At 38.9% G+C, this 18,911-nt stretch overlaps 1 protein-coding gene across 28 annotated transcripts in view; it reads left to right on the top strand.

Annotated features, from left to right (window-relative positions):
- Positions 1–18,333, top strand: part of LMBR1 (limb development membrane protein 1) — a 209,937-nt gene extending 191,604 nt beyond the window's left edge. For 20 of the 28 annotated variants that reach the window (XM_001148120.8, XM_063815864.1, XM_063815866.1 and 17 more), the window contains 2 exons: positions 11,286–11,447; positions 15,690–18,333. In XM_001148120.8, coding sequence (XP_001148120.3) covers positions 11,286–11,447; positions 15,690–15,775 — 248 coding nt within the window. In that variant the 3' untranslated portion in view covers positions 15,776–18,333. The remainder of the gene's footprint in view (positions 1–11,285; positions 11,448–15,689) is intronic. The other 8 variants (XM_009444432.5, XM_063815869.1, XM_054655416.2 and 5 more) reach the window with 1 other exon arrangement.
- Positions 18,334–18,911: the final 578 nt, after the last annotated feature.

Genomic DNA, 18,911 nt, shown 5'->3' with positions numbered 1-18,911 from the left:
TTCTAGGGTTTTTATGGTTTTAGGTCTAACATGTAAGTCTTTAATCCATCTTGAATTAATTTTTGTATAAGGTGTAAGGAAGGGATCCAGTTTCAGCTTTCTACATATGGCTAGCCAGTTTTCCCAGCACTATTTATTAAATAGGGAATCCTTTCCCCATTTCTTGTTTTTGTCAGGTTTGTCAAAGATCAGATAGTTGTAGATATGCGGCATTATTTTGAGGGCTCTGTTCTATTCCATTGATCTATATCTCTGTTTTGGTACCAGTACCATGCTGTTTTGGTTACTGTAGCCTTGTTCTTGTTATGTTTTAGCAAAGAGACTGGTGGCATTTTGCCCCTGCCCTAGAGATTTGTGGAACTTTCAACTTCAGAGAGATGATTTAGGGTGTCTGGTGTGAGAAATTTCTAAGCAGCAAAGCATTCAAGAGGTGACTTGAGTGCTGTTCAATTTTAAAACATTAAACATTTAAACATAAAACATTTAAAACATTAAGGCATTCAGTTTTAAAAGGAAAACAGCATAAAAGTTTGGAAAATTTGCAGCCTGAGAATGCAATAGAAAAGAAGATTCCATTTTCTAAGGAGAAATTCAAGCCAGCTGCAGAAGTTTGCATAAGTAATGAGGAGCTGAATGTTAATCACCAAGATAATGGGGAAAGTGTCTCCAGGGCATGTCAGAAACCTTTACGGCAGCCCCTCCCATCACAGGCTGGGAGGTTTAGGAGGAAAAAGTGGTTTCATGGGGCTGGACCCAGGGTCCCTCTGCTGTATGCAGTCTAGGGACTTGGTGCCCTGTGTCCCAGCTGCTCCAGCCGTGACTAAAGGGCCAGAGTACAGCTTGGGCTGTTGCTTCAGAGGGTGGAAGCCCCAAGTTTTGGCAGCTTCTATGTGGTGTTAAGCGTGTGGTGCACGGAAGTCAAGAATTGAGGTTTGGGAACCTCCGCCTAGATTTCAGAAGATGTATGGAAACACCTGGGTTCCCAGGCAGAAGTTTGCTGCAAAGGCAGGGCTCTCACGGAGAACCTCTGCTAGGGCAGTGCGGAATGAAAATGTGGGGTCAGAGCCCCCACACGGAGTCCCTACTGGGGCACTGCCTAGTGGAGCTGTGAGAAGAGGGCCACCATCTTCCAGACCTCAAAATGGTAGATCCGCTGACAGGTTGCACTGTGTGCCTGGAAAAGCCAATACCAGCCTGTGAAAGCACTGGGCGGGAGGCTGTACCCTGCATAGCCACAGGGGTGGAGCTGCCCAAGACCATGGGAACCCACCTCTTGCATCACCATGACCTGGATGCGAGACATGGAGTCAAAGGAGATCATTTTGGAGCTTTAAGATTTGACTGCCCTGCTGGATTTTGGACTTGTTTGTGGCCTGTAGCATCTTTGTCCTGGCCAATTTCCCCTGTTTTGAATGGCTGTATTTACCCAATGCCTGTATCCCTGTTGCGGGAAGTCAGGGACCACGAATGGAGGGACTGGCTGGAGCTGCCGCAGAGGAACATAAATTGTGAAGATCTCATTTTAATATGGACATTTGTCAGTTCCCAAATAATACTTTTATAATTTTTTATGCCTGTCTTTAATCTCTCAATCTTGTTATCTTCGTAAGCAGACGATGTATGTCACCTCAGGACCACTGTGATAATTGTGTTAACTGTACAGATTGATTGTAAAACATGTGTTTGAACAATATGAAATCAGTGCACCTTGAAAAAGAATAGAATAACAGTGATTTTTAGGGAACAAAGGAAGACAACCAAAAGGTCTGACTGCCTGCGGGGTCGGGCAGAAAGAGCCATGTTTTTCTTCTTGCAGAGAGTCAATAAAGGGACATGCAAATAGGGAAGATATCACTAAATTCATTTCCTAGAAAGGAATATTGATATTAATACCTTGGGAAAAGAATGCATTCCTGGGGGGAGGTCTATAAACGGCTGCTCTGGCAATGTCTGTCTTATGCGGTTGAGATAAGGACTGAGATATGCTGTGGTCTCCTGTAGTACCCTCAGGCTTACTAGGGTGGGGAAAAACTCTGCCCTGGTAAATTTGTGGTCAGACCAGTTCTCTGCTCTCGAACCCTGTTTTCTGTTGTTTAAGATGTTTATCAAGACAATACATGCACCTCTGAACAGACCCTTATCAGTGGTTCTTCTTTTTCCCTTTGTCCTGTTCCCTCAGAAGCATGTGATCTTTGTTAGATCCTTATTAGTAGTTCTGCTTTTTGCCCTTTGAAGCATGTGATCTTTGTACCTACTCCCTGTTCTTACACCCCCTCCCCTTTTGAAACCCTTAATAAAAACTTGCTGGTTTTGAGGCTCAGGTGGGCATCACGGTCCTACTGATATGTGATGTCACCCCTGGCAGCCCAGCTATAAAATTCCTCTCTTTGTACTGTCTCTCTCTGTTTCTCAGCTGGCCTACACTTATGGAAAATAGAAAGAACCTACATTGAAATATTGGCGGCGGGGTCCCCCAATACATCCCCGTTGTATCTAGGAAGTAACTAACTTGCTTTTGATTTTGCAGGCTCATAGGCAGAAGGTACTTGCCTTGTCTCAGATGAGACTTTGGACTGTGGACTTTTGAGTTAATGCTGAAATGAGTTAAGACTTTGGGAGACTGTTGGGAAGGCATAATTGGTTTTGAAATGAGAGGACATGAGATTTGTGAGGGGCCAGGGGCAGAATAATATGGTTTGGTTGTGTCCCCACCCAAATTTCATCTTGAATTCTCACATGCTGTGGGAGGGATTTAGTGGGAGGTAATTTAATCATGGGGGCAGGTCTTTCCCATGCTGTTGTTGTGATGGTGAATAAGTCTCACAAGATCTGATGGTTTTAAAAAGGGGAGCTTCCCAGCACAAGCTTCCATTCTGTCTTGCTGTCGCTATGTGAGAAGTGCCTTTCGCCCTCTGCCATGACTGTGAGGCCTTCCTAGCCATATGGAACTGTGATTCCATTAAACCTGTTTTTCTTCCCAGTCTCGGGTATGTCTTTATCAGCATTGTGAAAATGGACCAATACACTGTTGTATATTTTCTTTGGCAAAATATCTATTAAGATCTATTGTTAATTTTAAAGATTGGATTTATTTTCTTGTTATTTAACTTTGAGGGCTGTTTACATATTCTTGGTTAAAGTTCTTTATCAAAATATATGACTTGTAAATATTTCTTCCATTTAGTTACCTGTCTTTTCATTCTCCTAACAATATCTTTGAACAAGCAGACATCCTTAATTTTGATGAAGTCAAATTTATTAAATTTTCTTTTATGGATTGTGCTTTTGATGTCATAATCTACTAAATCTTTCTCTAACCCAGGATCACAAAGACTGTCCTCTATGTTTGCTTCTAGAAGTTTTATACATTTAGTTTCTGTGCTTTGGCCCATGACTCACTTTGAGTTAATTTTTGAATATAGTATGACATATAGATTGGAGGGGTTTTTTTCCATACTGGTTGCCAGTTATTCCAGCACCATTACTTGAAAAGTTTATTCATTTTCCACTGCATTACCTTGGGATTTTCATTGAAAGCCAATTGTCCACATATGTGTGAATGTGATTCTGTTTCTGTGCTCTTTTTTTTTTTTTCATCAGTGTCTTTTTTTTTCTTTACATCAGTACTACACTGTCTGGATTACAATAGATTGGTCGTAAAACTTGACATCGGTAGTATAAGTTCTTTAGGTTTTTAAAAAATTGTTTTATGTGCGTGTGATATGGTTTGGATCTATGTCCTCACCCAGATCTCATGTTCCAGTTGTGATTCCCAGTGTTGGAGGTGGGGTCTGGTGGGAGGTGACTGGATTTTGGGGGCAGTTTCTCATGGTTTAACACCATCCCCCTTGGTGCTGCTGTCATGGCAATAGTGAGTTATTGTGAGACCTGGTTGTCTAAAAGTGTCGGGTGCCTCCCCCAACCCTTTGCTCCTGCACCGGCCATATAAGATGTGCCTGTTTCCCCTTCACTTTCCCCCATGATTGAAAGTTTCCTTAGACCTCCCCAGAAACTGAGCAGATGCCAGTATCATGCTTCCTCTACAGCCCATGGAATCATGAGCCAATTAAACCTCTTTTCTTTATAAATTACCCAGTCTGAAGTATTTCTTTATAGCAGTGTGAGAACAGACTAATACCGTTTGTTTGTTTTGGAGACAAAGTCTTGTTCTGTCACCCAGGCTGGAGTGTAGTGGTATGATTTTGTCATTGTGGCCACAACCTCGTGATGTCAAGTGATCCTCCTGCCTAAGCCTCCTAAGAAGTTAGGACTACAGGCATTCACCACCATGGCCATCTAATTTTTAAATTTCGTGTAGTCTTTGGCTCTTGCTGTGTTGCCCAGGCTGATCTCAAACTCCTGCTTCAAGTGATTTTCTTGTTTCAGCCTCCCAAAGGGCTGGGATTACTGGCATGAGCCACCACATCTGCTAGGATTTTGACTGGGATTGTATTGAATCTATAAAACATGTTGGAAAGGATTAACATCTTTACAATATTGAGTCTTTTACATGTCTTTTAATTTCTCTTGTTTGTAGTTTTGTTTAGGTCTTCTTTAGTGAACTTTGTTAGTGTCTTTTAAGGAATTTGTTTATTTCATCTAAGTTGTCGAGTTTATTATGACATTCTTTTTGATGCTATTACAAGTAGGATTATTTTGTTAATTTCGTTTTTGGAAAGTCCATTCTTAGTGTATAGAAAGAAATTCCACTGATTTTTTATGTTGATTTTGTAACCTGTAATTTTACTGAATTCATTTATTCTAAAAGTTTTGTTTGATGGAGTCCTTAAGATTTTCTACCTGTATGATCATTTCAACTGCATATGTAGATAATTTTACTTTTTCTCTGCCTATTTGTATGGATTTTTAAAGTTTTTCTAACTTGATTGCTCTGGCTAGGACTTCCAGTAGTATGTTGAATAGCAGTGGCAAAAGTGGGCATCCTTGCCTTCTTCCAGATCTTAGAAGCTTTCAGTTTCTTCCCATTGATTATAATGTTAGCTGTGGGTTTCTAAAAATATCTATTGTCTTGGCTGGGTGCAGTGGCTCATGCATGTAATCCCAGCACTTTGGGAGGTCGAGGTGGGTGGATAGCTTGAGTCCAGGAGTTCAAGACCGGCCTGGGCAACAAAATGAGACCCTGTCTCTGCAAAAAATACAAAAATTAGCCTGGCATGGTGGCATGTGCCTATAGTCCCAACTACCTGGAAGGCTGAGGTGGGAAGGATCATTTGCCAGGAGGCTGAGGCTCTGCACTCTAGCCTGGGTGACAGAGTGAGATTCTGTCTCTTAAAAAAAAAAAAGTCTCTATTATGGTGAGATAAATTCCTTCTTTACCTGTTTTGTTGAGGGTTTTTATCATGAAAGTATATTCAATTTTGTCAGTTGCTCTTTTCTACATCTACTGAGCTAATCATGTGGTTTTGTCTTTCATTCTGCTAGTGTGGTATATCACATTGATTGACCTTCATATGTTGAACCATACTTGCATCCCAGCAATAAATTGGCCCCATTTGGCTAGGGCGTACGATCCTATTAATGTGTCGTTGAGTTAGGTTTGCTAGCTAGCATTGTATTGAGGAGTTTTGCATCTGTGTTTACTGGGAATATTGCCCTGTAGTTTTCTTTACTTTTGTTGCCTTTTTATTGGCTTTGGAATCAGGGCAATGCTGGCCTTGTAAAATGAGTTTGGAAGTTTACTTTCCTTTTCTGTTTTTGGAACAGTTTATGAAGAGTTCATATTAGTTTTTCTTTGAATTGTCTGGTTGAATTTACCTTTTGAAGCCATCTGGTCCTGGGCTTTTCTTTGCTGGAAAGTTTTGATAACTGATTCAATCTTCTTGTTTATTAGTTTGCTCAGGTTTTCTATTTCTTCTAAAGTTAGTCTGGGCAGATTGTATGTTTCTAGGAATTTATCTGTTTCTGTTGGGTTATCCAATTTGTTGGCATATAATGGTTCATAATAGTTCCTTATGATCTTTTTATTTGTGTCATTTGTTGGAATATCTCTATTTTTATTTCTTATTTTAGTTATTTTTGACTTCTCTTTGAGTTAGTCTAGCTAAGGGTTTTGTCACTTTTATCTTTTAAAAAATCCAACTCTTGTTGATTTTTCTAATGTTTTTATATTTTCTAATTCATTTATTTCTGCTTCAGTCTTTATTATTTTCTTTCTTCTGCTAACTTTGGGTTTAGTTTGTTCTTTTCTGATTCCTTGTTCTTTGAGATTATTATACTTCTTTGGTTAATTTTCATCATATTTGAAAGATTTTCAGCCACTATTTTTTCAAATAGTGTTTTTTCTTCTCTTCTCCTTCAGGGACTCTAATCACAAGTACATAAGACATTTCAAATTAATTCATGGTTCATTGATGCTTTTTTCATTCTTTTCTTATTTTGCTCTTTGTTTTGTTTTCCTGTTGCTGTGTCTTTAAATTTACTAATCTCTTCTTCTGCAGTGTCTAATCTGCCATTAATCCTATCTAGTATAATTTGCATATCCCACAGTATAATTTTCCTTTGTAGAAGGTCAGTTTCAGTCTATTTTCTTTCATATCTCTACTTAGCAAGTTTTATCTTTCCTGTAGCTTTTGAAATAAGAAATGTAGTTAAAATAACCATTTTAATGTCTTTGCTACTCATTCTGTCACCTGCTTCATTTCTTGATTAGTTGCTCCCCACAAGCATACACTGGTCAGTTGTCTGCCAGGTTCTTCCTTTGTGCAGCCCTCTGGCCACTGTGTCATCCTTATGCTCCAAGCTTCATCTCATGAACTTAGGAAGATGGCTGGAGCTCTCCTCAGCTCTTCTCTCTACACTGCAGTCTCTCTTTAGGTGGTAAACTGTGGCAATCATAGGGCGCACCTTGTTTGTTTCTCATCTCTCAATGGTCACTGTCCTTCGTTTCCTGATGTCTAGGGTCTTGAAAACTGTTGTTTCATATACTTTGTTCAGTATTTCAGTTTATAAAGTTGAGAGGGAAAATCTGGTTTCTTTTACTCCATATAGGCTGGAGCCTGAAGTCAATAAGTATATCTCCAATTGATATAATTTCATGAAAATATACTTGCACAGTAAGACTGGTGAAAAGGTAAAGTCAGCTGGGCACAGTGGCTCACGCCTGTAATCCCAGCACTTTGGGAGGTCCAGGAGGGCGGATCATCTGAGGTCAGGAGTTCGAGACCAGCCTGGCCAACATGGTGAAACCCCATCTCTACTAAAAGTACAAAAATTAGCCGGGCGTGGTGGTGGGCGCCTGTATTCCCAACTACTTGGGAGGCTGAGGCAGGAAAATCGCTTGAACCCAGGAGGGCTTGGGTTGCAGTGAGCTGAGATCGCACCGCTGCACTCCAGCCTGGGCGACAAGTGCAAAACTCCATCTCAAAAACAAAAGGTAAAGCGTTTGCTTCAACAGCATCATCTTTCATTCCACCCCAGAAGTGGAGCCTCTCTTTCGTTTTACAATGACTTTGTTTTTGAATGAATAAAACAATTGGCAATGAGCCAATTTAAATTATTCCTGTTTTAAAATGACTGTAGATTTCATTATTTCATACTCTTTGTCACTTTTTTTTCCCAACACTGTCTTAGCTAATATTATTTCAAAAATCTGGTTTAGAGGAAGAGATTTGAAAACATAGTGTAATAATCTAACCTTTGAGTTCAGAAGGAAAAAAGTATGCTAATCCTAATATTTCAGCAAAGAACATTTAATCTATAAGTTTTTTTTTTAAATAACAAGATGTACGTGTTCTTTCTGGTAATCTTACATTAAAACCATGGATATTTATGTCAGCCATTTGTGTAAATGCCAACATATATAATTTATTGATAAAGTCATATTAATGATCCCTTTATGTGTCAAGCTTTATAAACTCTCTCTTAACTACTTTTTGCTGCTTTAGGAAGATGAATAGGCTTGCTAAAAGTAGAAGTTTACTCAGGTGGGCTAAAGAACATAAATTCTATTGACTCATATTGCAGGTAGAGAAACCAGCCCTTTCTTAAATGAGATTTTATTCTGTATGTTAGTTCTTTTATAGGTATGAATAGAAAAAGATCATTATTCAAGGAATTATGCATAAAATATTTTCAGTTGAATTCTAGTTGGGGGAGGTGTTGTACAGTTTGTCATGAAGAATTTTTTTTGTTGACAGATAATCTAGATAATGTGAACCTTACGCTTAACCACTGCTTAACTTACTAAGCTTCTTGCCTGGTGTGTATTTTACTTAATCTTTTAACCAAATGAACTTCCAAATGGACATAAGCATTTAGATACTTGACTAAGGGAGTTAAACAACAACATTTGATAATTAGATCTTTCTAATAGTAGTATTTTAAAATATTTGCTTGCTTTTAATAGTAGTATTACTTCTAATAGTAGTATTTTTAAAAATTTGCTTGCTTTTAAAATGCTTTTACCTTTTTACAGAAATAGAGGTTTAAAACTCTTTTACATTTGTCAAATGATTGCTATTAAAGCTTTGTCTGAGTATTGCCATTTTTTCTTAATTGTTGGTGCTTTTAATTTTAAAAGTACATTTTATAATCTAATTATTGCCATGCCAGAAACCTCTCAGGCAGAATTTTAGAGAAGTTCATTTTTAAGGTTTCTTGTGGTCCAGTCTTTATAGAAAATTTTCAGAATTGAAGAACTGTGTGTTGGTCAGAGTGATCTGTTAGTCAATCTATCAGATTTTTAAAAATATTAAATTCAACACAATGATGTCTTGGAACTAGTTTTTATGAGGTAATATTTGTCTAGTTCTTCAGTGCACTATAGCAACAGGCTCCTGGGTTTCTGTTGATGAAGTCAACCTGAAATAGCCTGAAAACCAAAACATCTGATGATAGAGACTGTTCTTTGCCTAGATGTCTCTAAGTCTTGACCCTGAGTCTCAAGATACCAAGTTGAGTCCACTAAGAAGTTCTAGTGAAAGCACTTTCCCATTTTGCAAAACATACCTTCCATTCTTACCGTGATGATGCATTCAGCTTCCTGACTTCTCATTATATGGTATTGCTGTCACAACGTAGGATGCAGGCCATGTCCAGGGGTGGTAGGATTACCCACCACAGAGCATATACCAGTGGTTTCCAAAGTGGAGTTTGTGCATTTCCATGCATTCATAAAGTAAGTCGTTGGACTGTGTGAAGAAACTATTAGAACTTGTATTTATATTTATTGTTATGATTTTTAAAGTCTTTGTTTTGTCTGTATATGTCATTGAATAGTATATATGTAGCTTATAAATAATTAAATACACATATATGGGGTATAGATGCTCAAATTTTGTTTTTACTGATGGTAGTATATGATCAAAAAAATTTAAAGAGCAGGTAAGACTCGTATAGAGCATCTGGGCAAGGGTTTGATTCTGGGATCTCCTGTGTCCTCCGTCAGTGAGCTTCGTGCTGTGTAAAATTTGGGTGTCTGTGTCTGGGTTTTTCTTGTGAGAAGATTCATAGCTCTCAGCAGATTCTCAAAGGAGTCTTTGGCCCTAATGATAAAATTACTTATCTGGGATCTCTGGGTTGAAGCCGCTGCAGCTTGTTTTGGTAGGACTATATCTTGTTTGAAGATCACTTCCTAGGCTAAATGAAATGGTACTTTATTTGAAAAATAAAACTTATAATTAGATATGTATTCCTTTTAACAAAGTAAAGTTTTATTAATATGAATAGCTGAGAAACTGTAGCCGAGATTGTTGTCATCATCTCATAACCATGTGTGACATATGCTGTGTACTCTTCTGGTGTCTGCATTTTAACCTTTTTAAAAAGCTATTTTATTGTATGTTTTCATTAATTATCTACCTTTAAAAAGTATTTTGGTATATTACTGTCTCTCAATTTCAAACACATTTGTCCTGGGTAGAAGTGGCTACAGAAGAGCTACTTTTGAGATCTCCTGTTTTTATGACAATGTTTATATTTGGTTTTTCTGTTGTCTCTCTAAGCTGCTTTTGTAGAGGCTATCTGTAGTAGATTATGCCATTGCATTGGAGGGAGGATGAGAGTTCAGCTCAAAGGTCAACTGATAATGTAAAATTGAGTATAGTCAAAGTTATTCTTGAGATCACCCATAAAAATCCTTAAATCACCCTTAAAATACGAGGTACATAATTTTATTTATACAGTTTTATAGACGATTGTTATTACTTATTCTAATTCTTTGTAGTTTAAATTTTATATGGCCCCCAAATGCTCTATCCTTTTTTCCTTGAAGAATGTTGACATTCCCATTATCTATCACTTGACCGACACCTGAATGATGTGATTTATTTATCTATCAGTGGTCAGAAAAATCCTACCATTCATGTATTTTTTCCAATAAATACTGGACCTGGCCATGTGCTCATTTAATAGAATAACTATTTAAACTATTTTTAAGTAAAAATACTTTTACAAATGTGTATAGGTGAATTTAAGTAACTTCAATGCATATATTAGATCATCCTACTGTATTTCCTGCTTTGCCTTTTTACCCTACAAGCCTATAAGCGTTAAACTCAGGTTAACAATTTTTAATGGAAGGAAATTATCTTATTTATTCATTTATATTATACATATTAAGTGTGTATAAGACATTATTCTGGGCACTGGGATTATAGGGGTGAAACAAAGTTCCTGTTCTTATAGAACCTACGTTCTAGTGGGAAAACAGGCAATAATAAGCCAAAAAGAAAAAAAAAATTAGTCTATGTATGCTATGAAGAGTCATAATTAGTATAGAAGGCCATGGGAGGTCCTGCTGTTTTAGGTAGGGGAGTCAGAGGTTTCCTGTCCGAGGAGATGGCATTTGCCCAGAGACGTGACTAAAGAGAGGGGACGGGCAGTTCCTCCAGAGGGCAGCAGCAGAGGAGGTGTAAGGATGTTCTCAGGCATCTTTTTCATCGTGACTCTTGCTTCCTGTGATCAGTTACAGCCATCCTGTCTCGGTAGAGCATGCAGTCAGCCATCCTCCCCATGTAAGCAGCACGAGAGCTTGATTTTTAACATCAGCATGAGTTCCGTCGAATGTCGAGGGGCGTTCATTCTGACCTCATTACTCATCACTTGCTAGTGACTGTGGCGTGTATGTGAAGTAGGTTAGGGCTGGCTTGAGGCTGTCCCACTAGATAATAGTTACATATTTTAAATTAGGATTTATTCATTAGAGCATCTCACGTAACAGAAGTGAGAAAGTCCATAGAATTCGATCTAACTTGTACTTTACTTGTAGCACACTAAATATGTCTTAACCTGATTTCATTAAGGGCTATTTTATTTATTTTTAACAGGAATCACTAGATTTGATCTACTTGGCGACTTTGGAAGGTTTAATTGGCTGGGAAATTTCTATATTGTATTATCCTACAATTTGCTTTTTGCTATTGTGACAACATTGTGTCTGGTCCGAAAATTCACCTCTGCAGTTCGAGAAGAACTTTTCAAGGCCCTAGGTAATCCTGAGGTTTATGGGTATTTTTTCCTCTTTCTACTAAATAATAATTTTGACATTTGAGTTAATATTACATCTTCAGCTATTTAGTTTCCCAAATTTGTAAAACCTTAGAGGTCAAATTATTGATCCCCTACTTTGTGCAAAATTCCTTCATTAAGCCTTAGCTTCCTTATCTGTAATACAGTGATAGTATCATCTTCCTGTTAGGGTTTTTGTGAAGATCAACGGAAATAATTCTGTAAGATCCTTAGCATAGCGCCTGGCACATCCTAAGAACTCAGTAAATATTAGCCCCTTTATTATGACGATGGTGGTCATGGTGGTGAGGATGATACGGTGTGAAAAGCTTATCTCTTGGTAATAATACCTTTTAGTTAAAGCTTTTTTGAGGCTTGGATTTTGCAAGTATTAGGCTAACCCATAAGTCTCTTCATTAAGCCAGAGAATAAATTCAAGATGAAAACGTTAGCATTCTTGGCATTGATGTAATAGAAGAGAGGGGATTTACTGTTATGTGTTCCAAGAGTCACATGAATTGTAATGGTGTTAAAAACGGGTAGGTTTAGCTAAAGGGTACAAACGTAACCTATGAATGTATTTTTATGCTTATTTCCACATTAGTGCTAAACATATTTCAAGTTTTATACTTTAAAAATACCAGGACACAGTAAATTATCTTGGTTTGGGGTGGGAGGGGGTTGTAATTTTATGACAGAAGAAGGGAAAGGCAGTGACTTCTTGTAGAAAATTTTTAAAAATCCTGACATTAGCTCATTTACCTGAGTTGACATGATTTGAATGCATATGACTCCATATTGGGGCTTTTAGCTATTGTAAAAGGCCACATATTGATGGATTCATTAAGGTCCAGTTTTCAGATAACTTAAATGATATGAGCAGCAATAAAGCTTCTCACATCACCAGGCCTTTCCAACCTTGATGTTTGAGAGGGTGACCTTTGGGAGGCGCGAAAGATTTCAGATGAGCTGTCCATATGTATTTTACTTTGAATATGCCCTGGGAGGGGATGGCTCATCAAATATTGCAATGCCTGACAGGAAAAAGTCACAGCTCATTTCAGCTGACACACCAGATAATTTATACCTTTTAATGCTTAGGTTTAATAAAGCTGGCCCAACTTGAAGTAGGAATCAAACAGTCCTTTTTATCAGATGTCTAGCATTAAAACTTAATTTTTAAGCCTGTTATAGTATTAGCAAGATTAGTTAGCCATGGTTTCAGATAAATTTCCACTTTCCATTCGCTAAATGAGATGGTTGCAAATGAACTGCCGTAAGCTTAGCTTTTGAATTAGGTATTCTGGACATCATTTTGCTAAGAAAGCCTTTATTAAAGTAATAAAACATAACCTGATATAAAAGGCCTTATACGCATGTCAGTTCCTTGACCATAAGAGAGAGTAGAATTAGCAAGAGTTCTATAAAACTACCTAATAGATACATTTACTTTTCTTCCCAAGTGTTTTTCAGTATTCTTTGGGGTGTGCTAAGGGGCAATTTATACACAGAAAAAGAGTCTTATTAAGTATATGTAATGTTTGAATTTCGCTGAGACTTGTAATTTCATTGTAAAGTAGCTATCCCCTTTCTTTCTTTTTTTTTGTAGAGATTTTTTCCCCTCTGCTACTCTGCCCATTGATAATAATAGTATCCATCTCAGAGAATATCTAGCACATAGTAAACACTAGAAATTTAGCTGTGGTGATGGTGGTAATGGACGGGATTGTTTCTGGAGTTGTCTGCAGAAGAGACACATCAGAACGTTTCAGAATGCATAACCTACATGACAGCCAAGTTTTAGGTGTGAACTCAGATAATCGATCCTAAAAGGGTGCCTTCATTTCAGCTCAGTCAGTGGGTAGCGCAGTGATCCTCTGTCTTCACTCAGTCCCTTTTCTAACAAGCTTGATTTTAGGCGTGAACTCAGATAATCGATCCTAAAAGGGTGCCTTCATTTCAGCTCAGTCAGTGGGTAGCGCAGTGATCCTCTGTCTTCACTCAGTCCCTTTTCTAACAAGCTTGATTTTAGGCGTGAACTCAGATAATCGATCCTAAAAGGGTGCCTTCATTTCAGCTCAGTCAGTGGGTAGCGCAGTGATCCTCTGTCTTCACTCAGTCCCTTTTCTAACAAGCTTGATTTTAGGCGTGAACTCAGATAATCGATCCTAAAAGGGTGCCTTCATTTCAGCTCAGTCAGTGGGTACCGCAGTGATCCTCTGTCTTCACTCAGTCCCTTTTCTAACAAGCTTGATTTTAGCACACTTCCTCAACTCCAGCGGCTGTGGGTTCCTATTGTCATTCCTGGGACCTGACCATTTTTTGTGTTGGATTGATTTCTTTTTTTCCTTCCCATTCAAACATAGACAGGCTCAGTTTTACCTTTTCTTTCATTAAGATATGCAGGTGACAGAAAGATTAAAATTTGGAGTGCTATATTAGTTTATGAGTGATGTAAAACTGCTTAATAGGTCAGTTACCATGTGAAATTTTAGGGAGAAAAATCTTTTCCAAGTAAGTTGTTGAGATGCCAGAAAGGTCTGAGCTTCGTGAAAAGTATTTTCTCAACATCTGCCCTGTGGAAGTGCTACTGTGTGGCCAGAGGCCACATGATGATCATTTGGTCAATAACAGACCACTTGCCTATGTGACAGTGGCCACAGCAGATGATCATGGAGCTGAACCGTTTCTGCCAGCAGTGGCGTGGCGGCTGTTGTAATGTCCTGGCAGCACGCATCAGCTTTTCTAGGTTCATATGTTTTTAGATGCATAGATATGTGCCATGGTGCCGCAGTGGCTGCAGCACTCAGGACAGTGACATGCTGTCTGCTTGGTAACTGAGGAGCAGCCGGCCCCACCCTGCAGCCTAGGGATGGCATGGCTGTGCCCTCCGGGTGTGTAGATACACTCTATGATGGCATCACAGCGACGGAATCGCTTGACAGCGCGTTTCTCAGAATGCATTCCTGTTGTTGAGCAACACCTGACTGTGTTGCTGTATGTCATTGCGTTTCATTTTTATTAAAGTGCTTGAAGCTCCAGTGCCACAGAAGCTCTTACATTTTCTTCTGCCCTTTCTCCCTGTGAGAGGGCAATGTTGGTCTGTGTATCAGGTATATTATGTAAATAATTGTTATATGATACAGAGAGAAATAAATGTAACTTTAAAAGATAGTGATAGTTTTTTATTCTGTGAAATACCTTTGGGTAGTGAGATATTATTTATGTTCAGTTTATTCTTTTGTCATTTCTTTCTTTTTTAGTAATGTTTTCCATTCTTTTCTTTTTAATTACATATTAATATTTGGCTGTGGCTTTCCCTACATTTTCCTGCATGTGTGTAAGGGGCAATTTATTTCACTTTATTTAAAATTTTTTTGAGACAGGGTCTCCTCTGTCACCCAGGCTGGAGTGCAGTGGTGTGATCACATCTCACTGCAGTCACAACCTGCTGAGCTCAAGCAATTCTCCCACCTCAGCCTCCCAGAGTGCTGGGATTATAGGCATGAGCCACTGCAACCAGCTAATTTTTGTGTTTTTCATGAACATGGGGTTTCACAATGTTGCCCAGACCTGTCTCAAACCCCTCAGCTCAAACGATCCTTCCACCTCAGCCTCCTGAAGTGCTGGGATGACAGGCGTGAGCCACCACGCCCAGCCTGTGTGTGTGCATTTTAAAATGCAAGTGGGAACGTATCTGTCTCGGGTTAGGTTCCCTGAGAAGCACACTTCAGATGGGAATCTGCTTGCCAGGAAGAGGTTTATTAGCCGGGTTGGCAACGGAAGAGGAAGGGGCTGTGCTGCCAGGAAGAGGTTTATTAGCCGGGTTGGCAACGGAAGAGGAAGGGGCTGTGCAGAGGGAGGAACTGTGCCGTGATGCAGTCACACTGGAAGCCTCTGCTGGCCCTCGGGGATGTTGTGACTTCGATGGCCCTTCAGAGCTCCACTGAACTGAGAAGAAGGGACAGGCTCTTAGGACCCTCACGTGCTGTCCTGGAAGGGGCAGGACTTCCGCCCTGCAGCAGTCTTCAGCTTAGGCCATCCCCAAAGGGAGGTTGCCAGTAGGGAGAAGAAATCATTCATTCCTCAAGGGGATCTGGCCAGCACCTCACAGCTTTCCAAATAACACTTAGCTTTGTAAATCTCCTCTTCTCCCTACCCTAACCCTTTCCCAGCCACTCAGCAATATATCATTTCTCACCATTTTCTTAATTTTTTTGCAGGGCTTCATAAACTTCACTTACCAAATACTTCAAGGGATTCAGAAACAGCCAAGACTTCTGTAAATGGGCATCAGAAAGCACTGTGAGACGCACAGACGGCGTCTTCTGCCACCAAGAGACCCGAGAACTCCAGACTCACGACATTCCTGTCCCATGTAGAAGCATTTCCATTTCAACCGTGGCCCCTCTTCAGAACCTAGACCTATCAGTGCCATTTTTTTTTTCATCATCTACGAAGAACTTGGCTATGGCTGATCTTTTTTAAATTTAACTTTCTGATGGACCCTGTAGTTTCCAGTTAAGTGCAGATTCCTTACAGACATATAGAACAGCGCATTCTTCTGTAGACATTTGCTCATGTTGGTAAATACAATCACCCATATGAAAAAATTGTTTTCACCTGATACGAAAATGTTAGAAAAGGCAAACTCCGGGACTTCTAAAGATTGACTTAAATCCCATTATGTACTTTATTCAGAATGTAGAAGCTGACTTGAAAGGCATCCTTGGTACTAAGTGAAGCTTCTTCAGAAAATGCATTTTTCAAATGCAGTGGGAACTGCTTGTAGATATCATTTTTGCAGTGTGTGTTGGAGCTGTAATGGTTGCAATTATGTTTCTTATTTCCTTAAAAGCAAAAAGAGTAGTTTCTGATTTATGTTATAGAATGATACTGATTAGACTTTGAGCCAAGGGGAAAATACTAAATTCTTTTAAACCTGGAGCCTTAGAGAGCCACAGGAATATCTTCTGTTGTACAGTCTAATAAGCTGTGGTAGGAAGTATCATGTAATCACAGTTTAATGACAGTTTATGTATATAATTCAGTATTCCCTCTGATAACATAGTTGCCAGTGTTTAATACACTTGTAACTTGGATTTTTACCTTATAGGCTATATGTATACTCAGTTTTTTAAAGCATTTTTTTCAGAGATCACTTAATTCCCCATGCTTCTGCAATGCATATAAAAACTATAAATGCCGAGTGGTAGAAACTCCTCTTTCCTCATAGTCCTCAGGCTTTGGTTACATTTGCATATGCCATTCGAAGCCTCCAGCTTTTACCAGTTTAACATCCAAAGTTCACAGCATCAGCATTCATGGTGTAAGAACAGTTTTGCAGTATAACACGATCTGATAATCATTCAGTTATTAAATTGTAAATAATTATTGGGATGGTTTCTTGGCTTTAAGTCCACTGAATAAAAACTATGACATTGCACTCTGTGTCAACCATCCAGTAGGATAGAATACCGAAATCTGTGCATGCAAAAATAGGAGTTGGGCCCATTTGCACACAATTCGTAGTTATGCAATCTGCTATATAAATATGTTCACATGCACTGTGTGTATGAAAATAGATTGTCTGTGTTCAGACAAAAGTAAAACATTTTTTTCAAATTGTTACATTTAAAGGTTTTCTGGGAGAAATTTATGAAACGCAGGCTGTGTCTATTTGACATCAGAAATTTCCACTTTAAACCAAAATAATAAGAAACTTTAATCTGTATATTTACAACCTTTGTTGAGTACACTTCCCCCTTATTTATACGTCTGCATTTCCTTCCGAGCTTCACATCTTTCTAAAATGCAGCTTGGTTTTAAAATAAAAGAACATTCATTTTGTGATTCTAAACAAGCTTCAGTAAATACCACCAGTATAGTACTGGTGAATTTCTCAGCATAAAATCGACATACCTAAAAAGTTAATAAAATTCAGCTCTTTTCCAAATTCATTGTTATGCCTATTGAAGTATTAATTGCCCAGGTTTGATTTTTAGTGAAGCTTGGAGTCCATACTTTGAGCAGACCAAGTGAAGGGAAGAACAGAAAGAAACTCAGGAGTAGAGTAGTATCACTTCTCACTTACACCACTTTCAGGCATGTCCACAGAGTTCCTAGATACTTGGAAAATGTCTGAAAATTTTTAAGTAAAATACTAAACTTTTCAATGTTTAGCTCAACTTTTTGTTCATTTGGAAGTTTCTCTCCATCCGAGGACTTAAGCCAGTTTTGGATTTGTAAGCCCTGAGTACAATACACTTCCTGGAGGCATCCTCACTGCTGTTGAAGCAAAGGATATGCATGGGGTGGAAGGACGGCTTCGAACCTGGGACTCAGATGCCTTGAGAACAAATAGATTGTTACAGCCTTGGGCTGCTGCGTAATCACAGTTCCTCGAGGCTCTTCCTGAGCACATGCCCAAGCATCTGCCTCTGGAGAGACTGACTCCAAATGCAGGTGCTTCCATTGGAGCTAGGTCGGAGGCTGCTTTATATGACGAACTCCAGAAATGGATGCCAGAATACGGAGGCCAAACCTTCTGAGTCTTGGTAAGGACAGTCGCTCTGGGGGTCCTCATTTTACTGCAGTTCCTGCACGCCAGTGAAAGAGAGGAGATAGACCCTGGAAGGCAGAGCTGCAGATGCTCATCATCAGGTCAATTCTGGAGCTACAATTTTGTTTCCGACTGGATGGGGATGCACCGGTGACTGTCACATCAAGCAGTCCTTTTATTCTCTCTCCTTTAATATCGATTTTAAAGGGCATTAGGCACTATGGTTCCAGAGTTTCTTGGGGAAAATTTGCAGATTCTTATTAATTGGTTCTGCAATACTTAAATAAATTATTTTACAATGATAAGTTTTCAGATTATAACATTTGTATTAATTTTTACTGATTTTCCAAGATACTTCTTAGATTTACTATTTACGTAGCTTTATGTACATTCTCTGTAAAAATAGACCTCTAAATATGAGGCTTTACATGAAATTTGTACACACATACACACTAATGTTAGCTCCTTAAATTGCTGCACTAAGGTGCTGGTTAGTAGAGATGGACGGAGCCTCTCGCGTTTTGCTCTCAGATGCGTTAAAGGCGCACGTGTACCTGTTCTCAGTGGCAGTGCAGCCTCCCCATCTGCTGGGTGCCCATGGCCCTCCCTGCAGCCTCAGTGATGACCTCGTCTGCCAGGGATGCAGGTTTTCATCATTTACAGGCTCTTATGTGCCGGTTTTGTTGGTGGCACGTTATTTAATGCATAAAGGCAGAATTCTTACAAGTTTTTTTTTTAATGTGAACATAGATGCAGCACCGACTTTTTAAACTTGAAAAAACTGGTATAATGTTAACTTTTAAAAATAACATTTGGACACACTAGTAATTGATTTTTGTTTACAGATTGTTTTGTTTACAAATTGTTAGTCTTTGTTTCTATG

This window comes from Pan troglodytes, chromosome 6, assembly GCF_028858775.2.
Source record: "Pan troglodytes isolate AG18354 chromosome 6, NHGRI_mPanTro3-v2.0_pri, whole genome shotgun sequence".
Classification (NCBI taxonomy): Eukaryota; Metazoa; Chordata; class Mammalia; order Primates; family Hominidae; genus Pan; species Pan troglodytes.
This window is presented reverse-complemented; position numbering and strand designations above follow the sequence as displayed.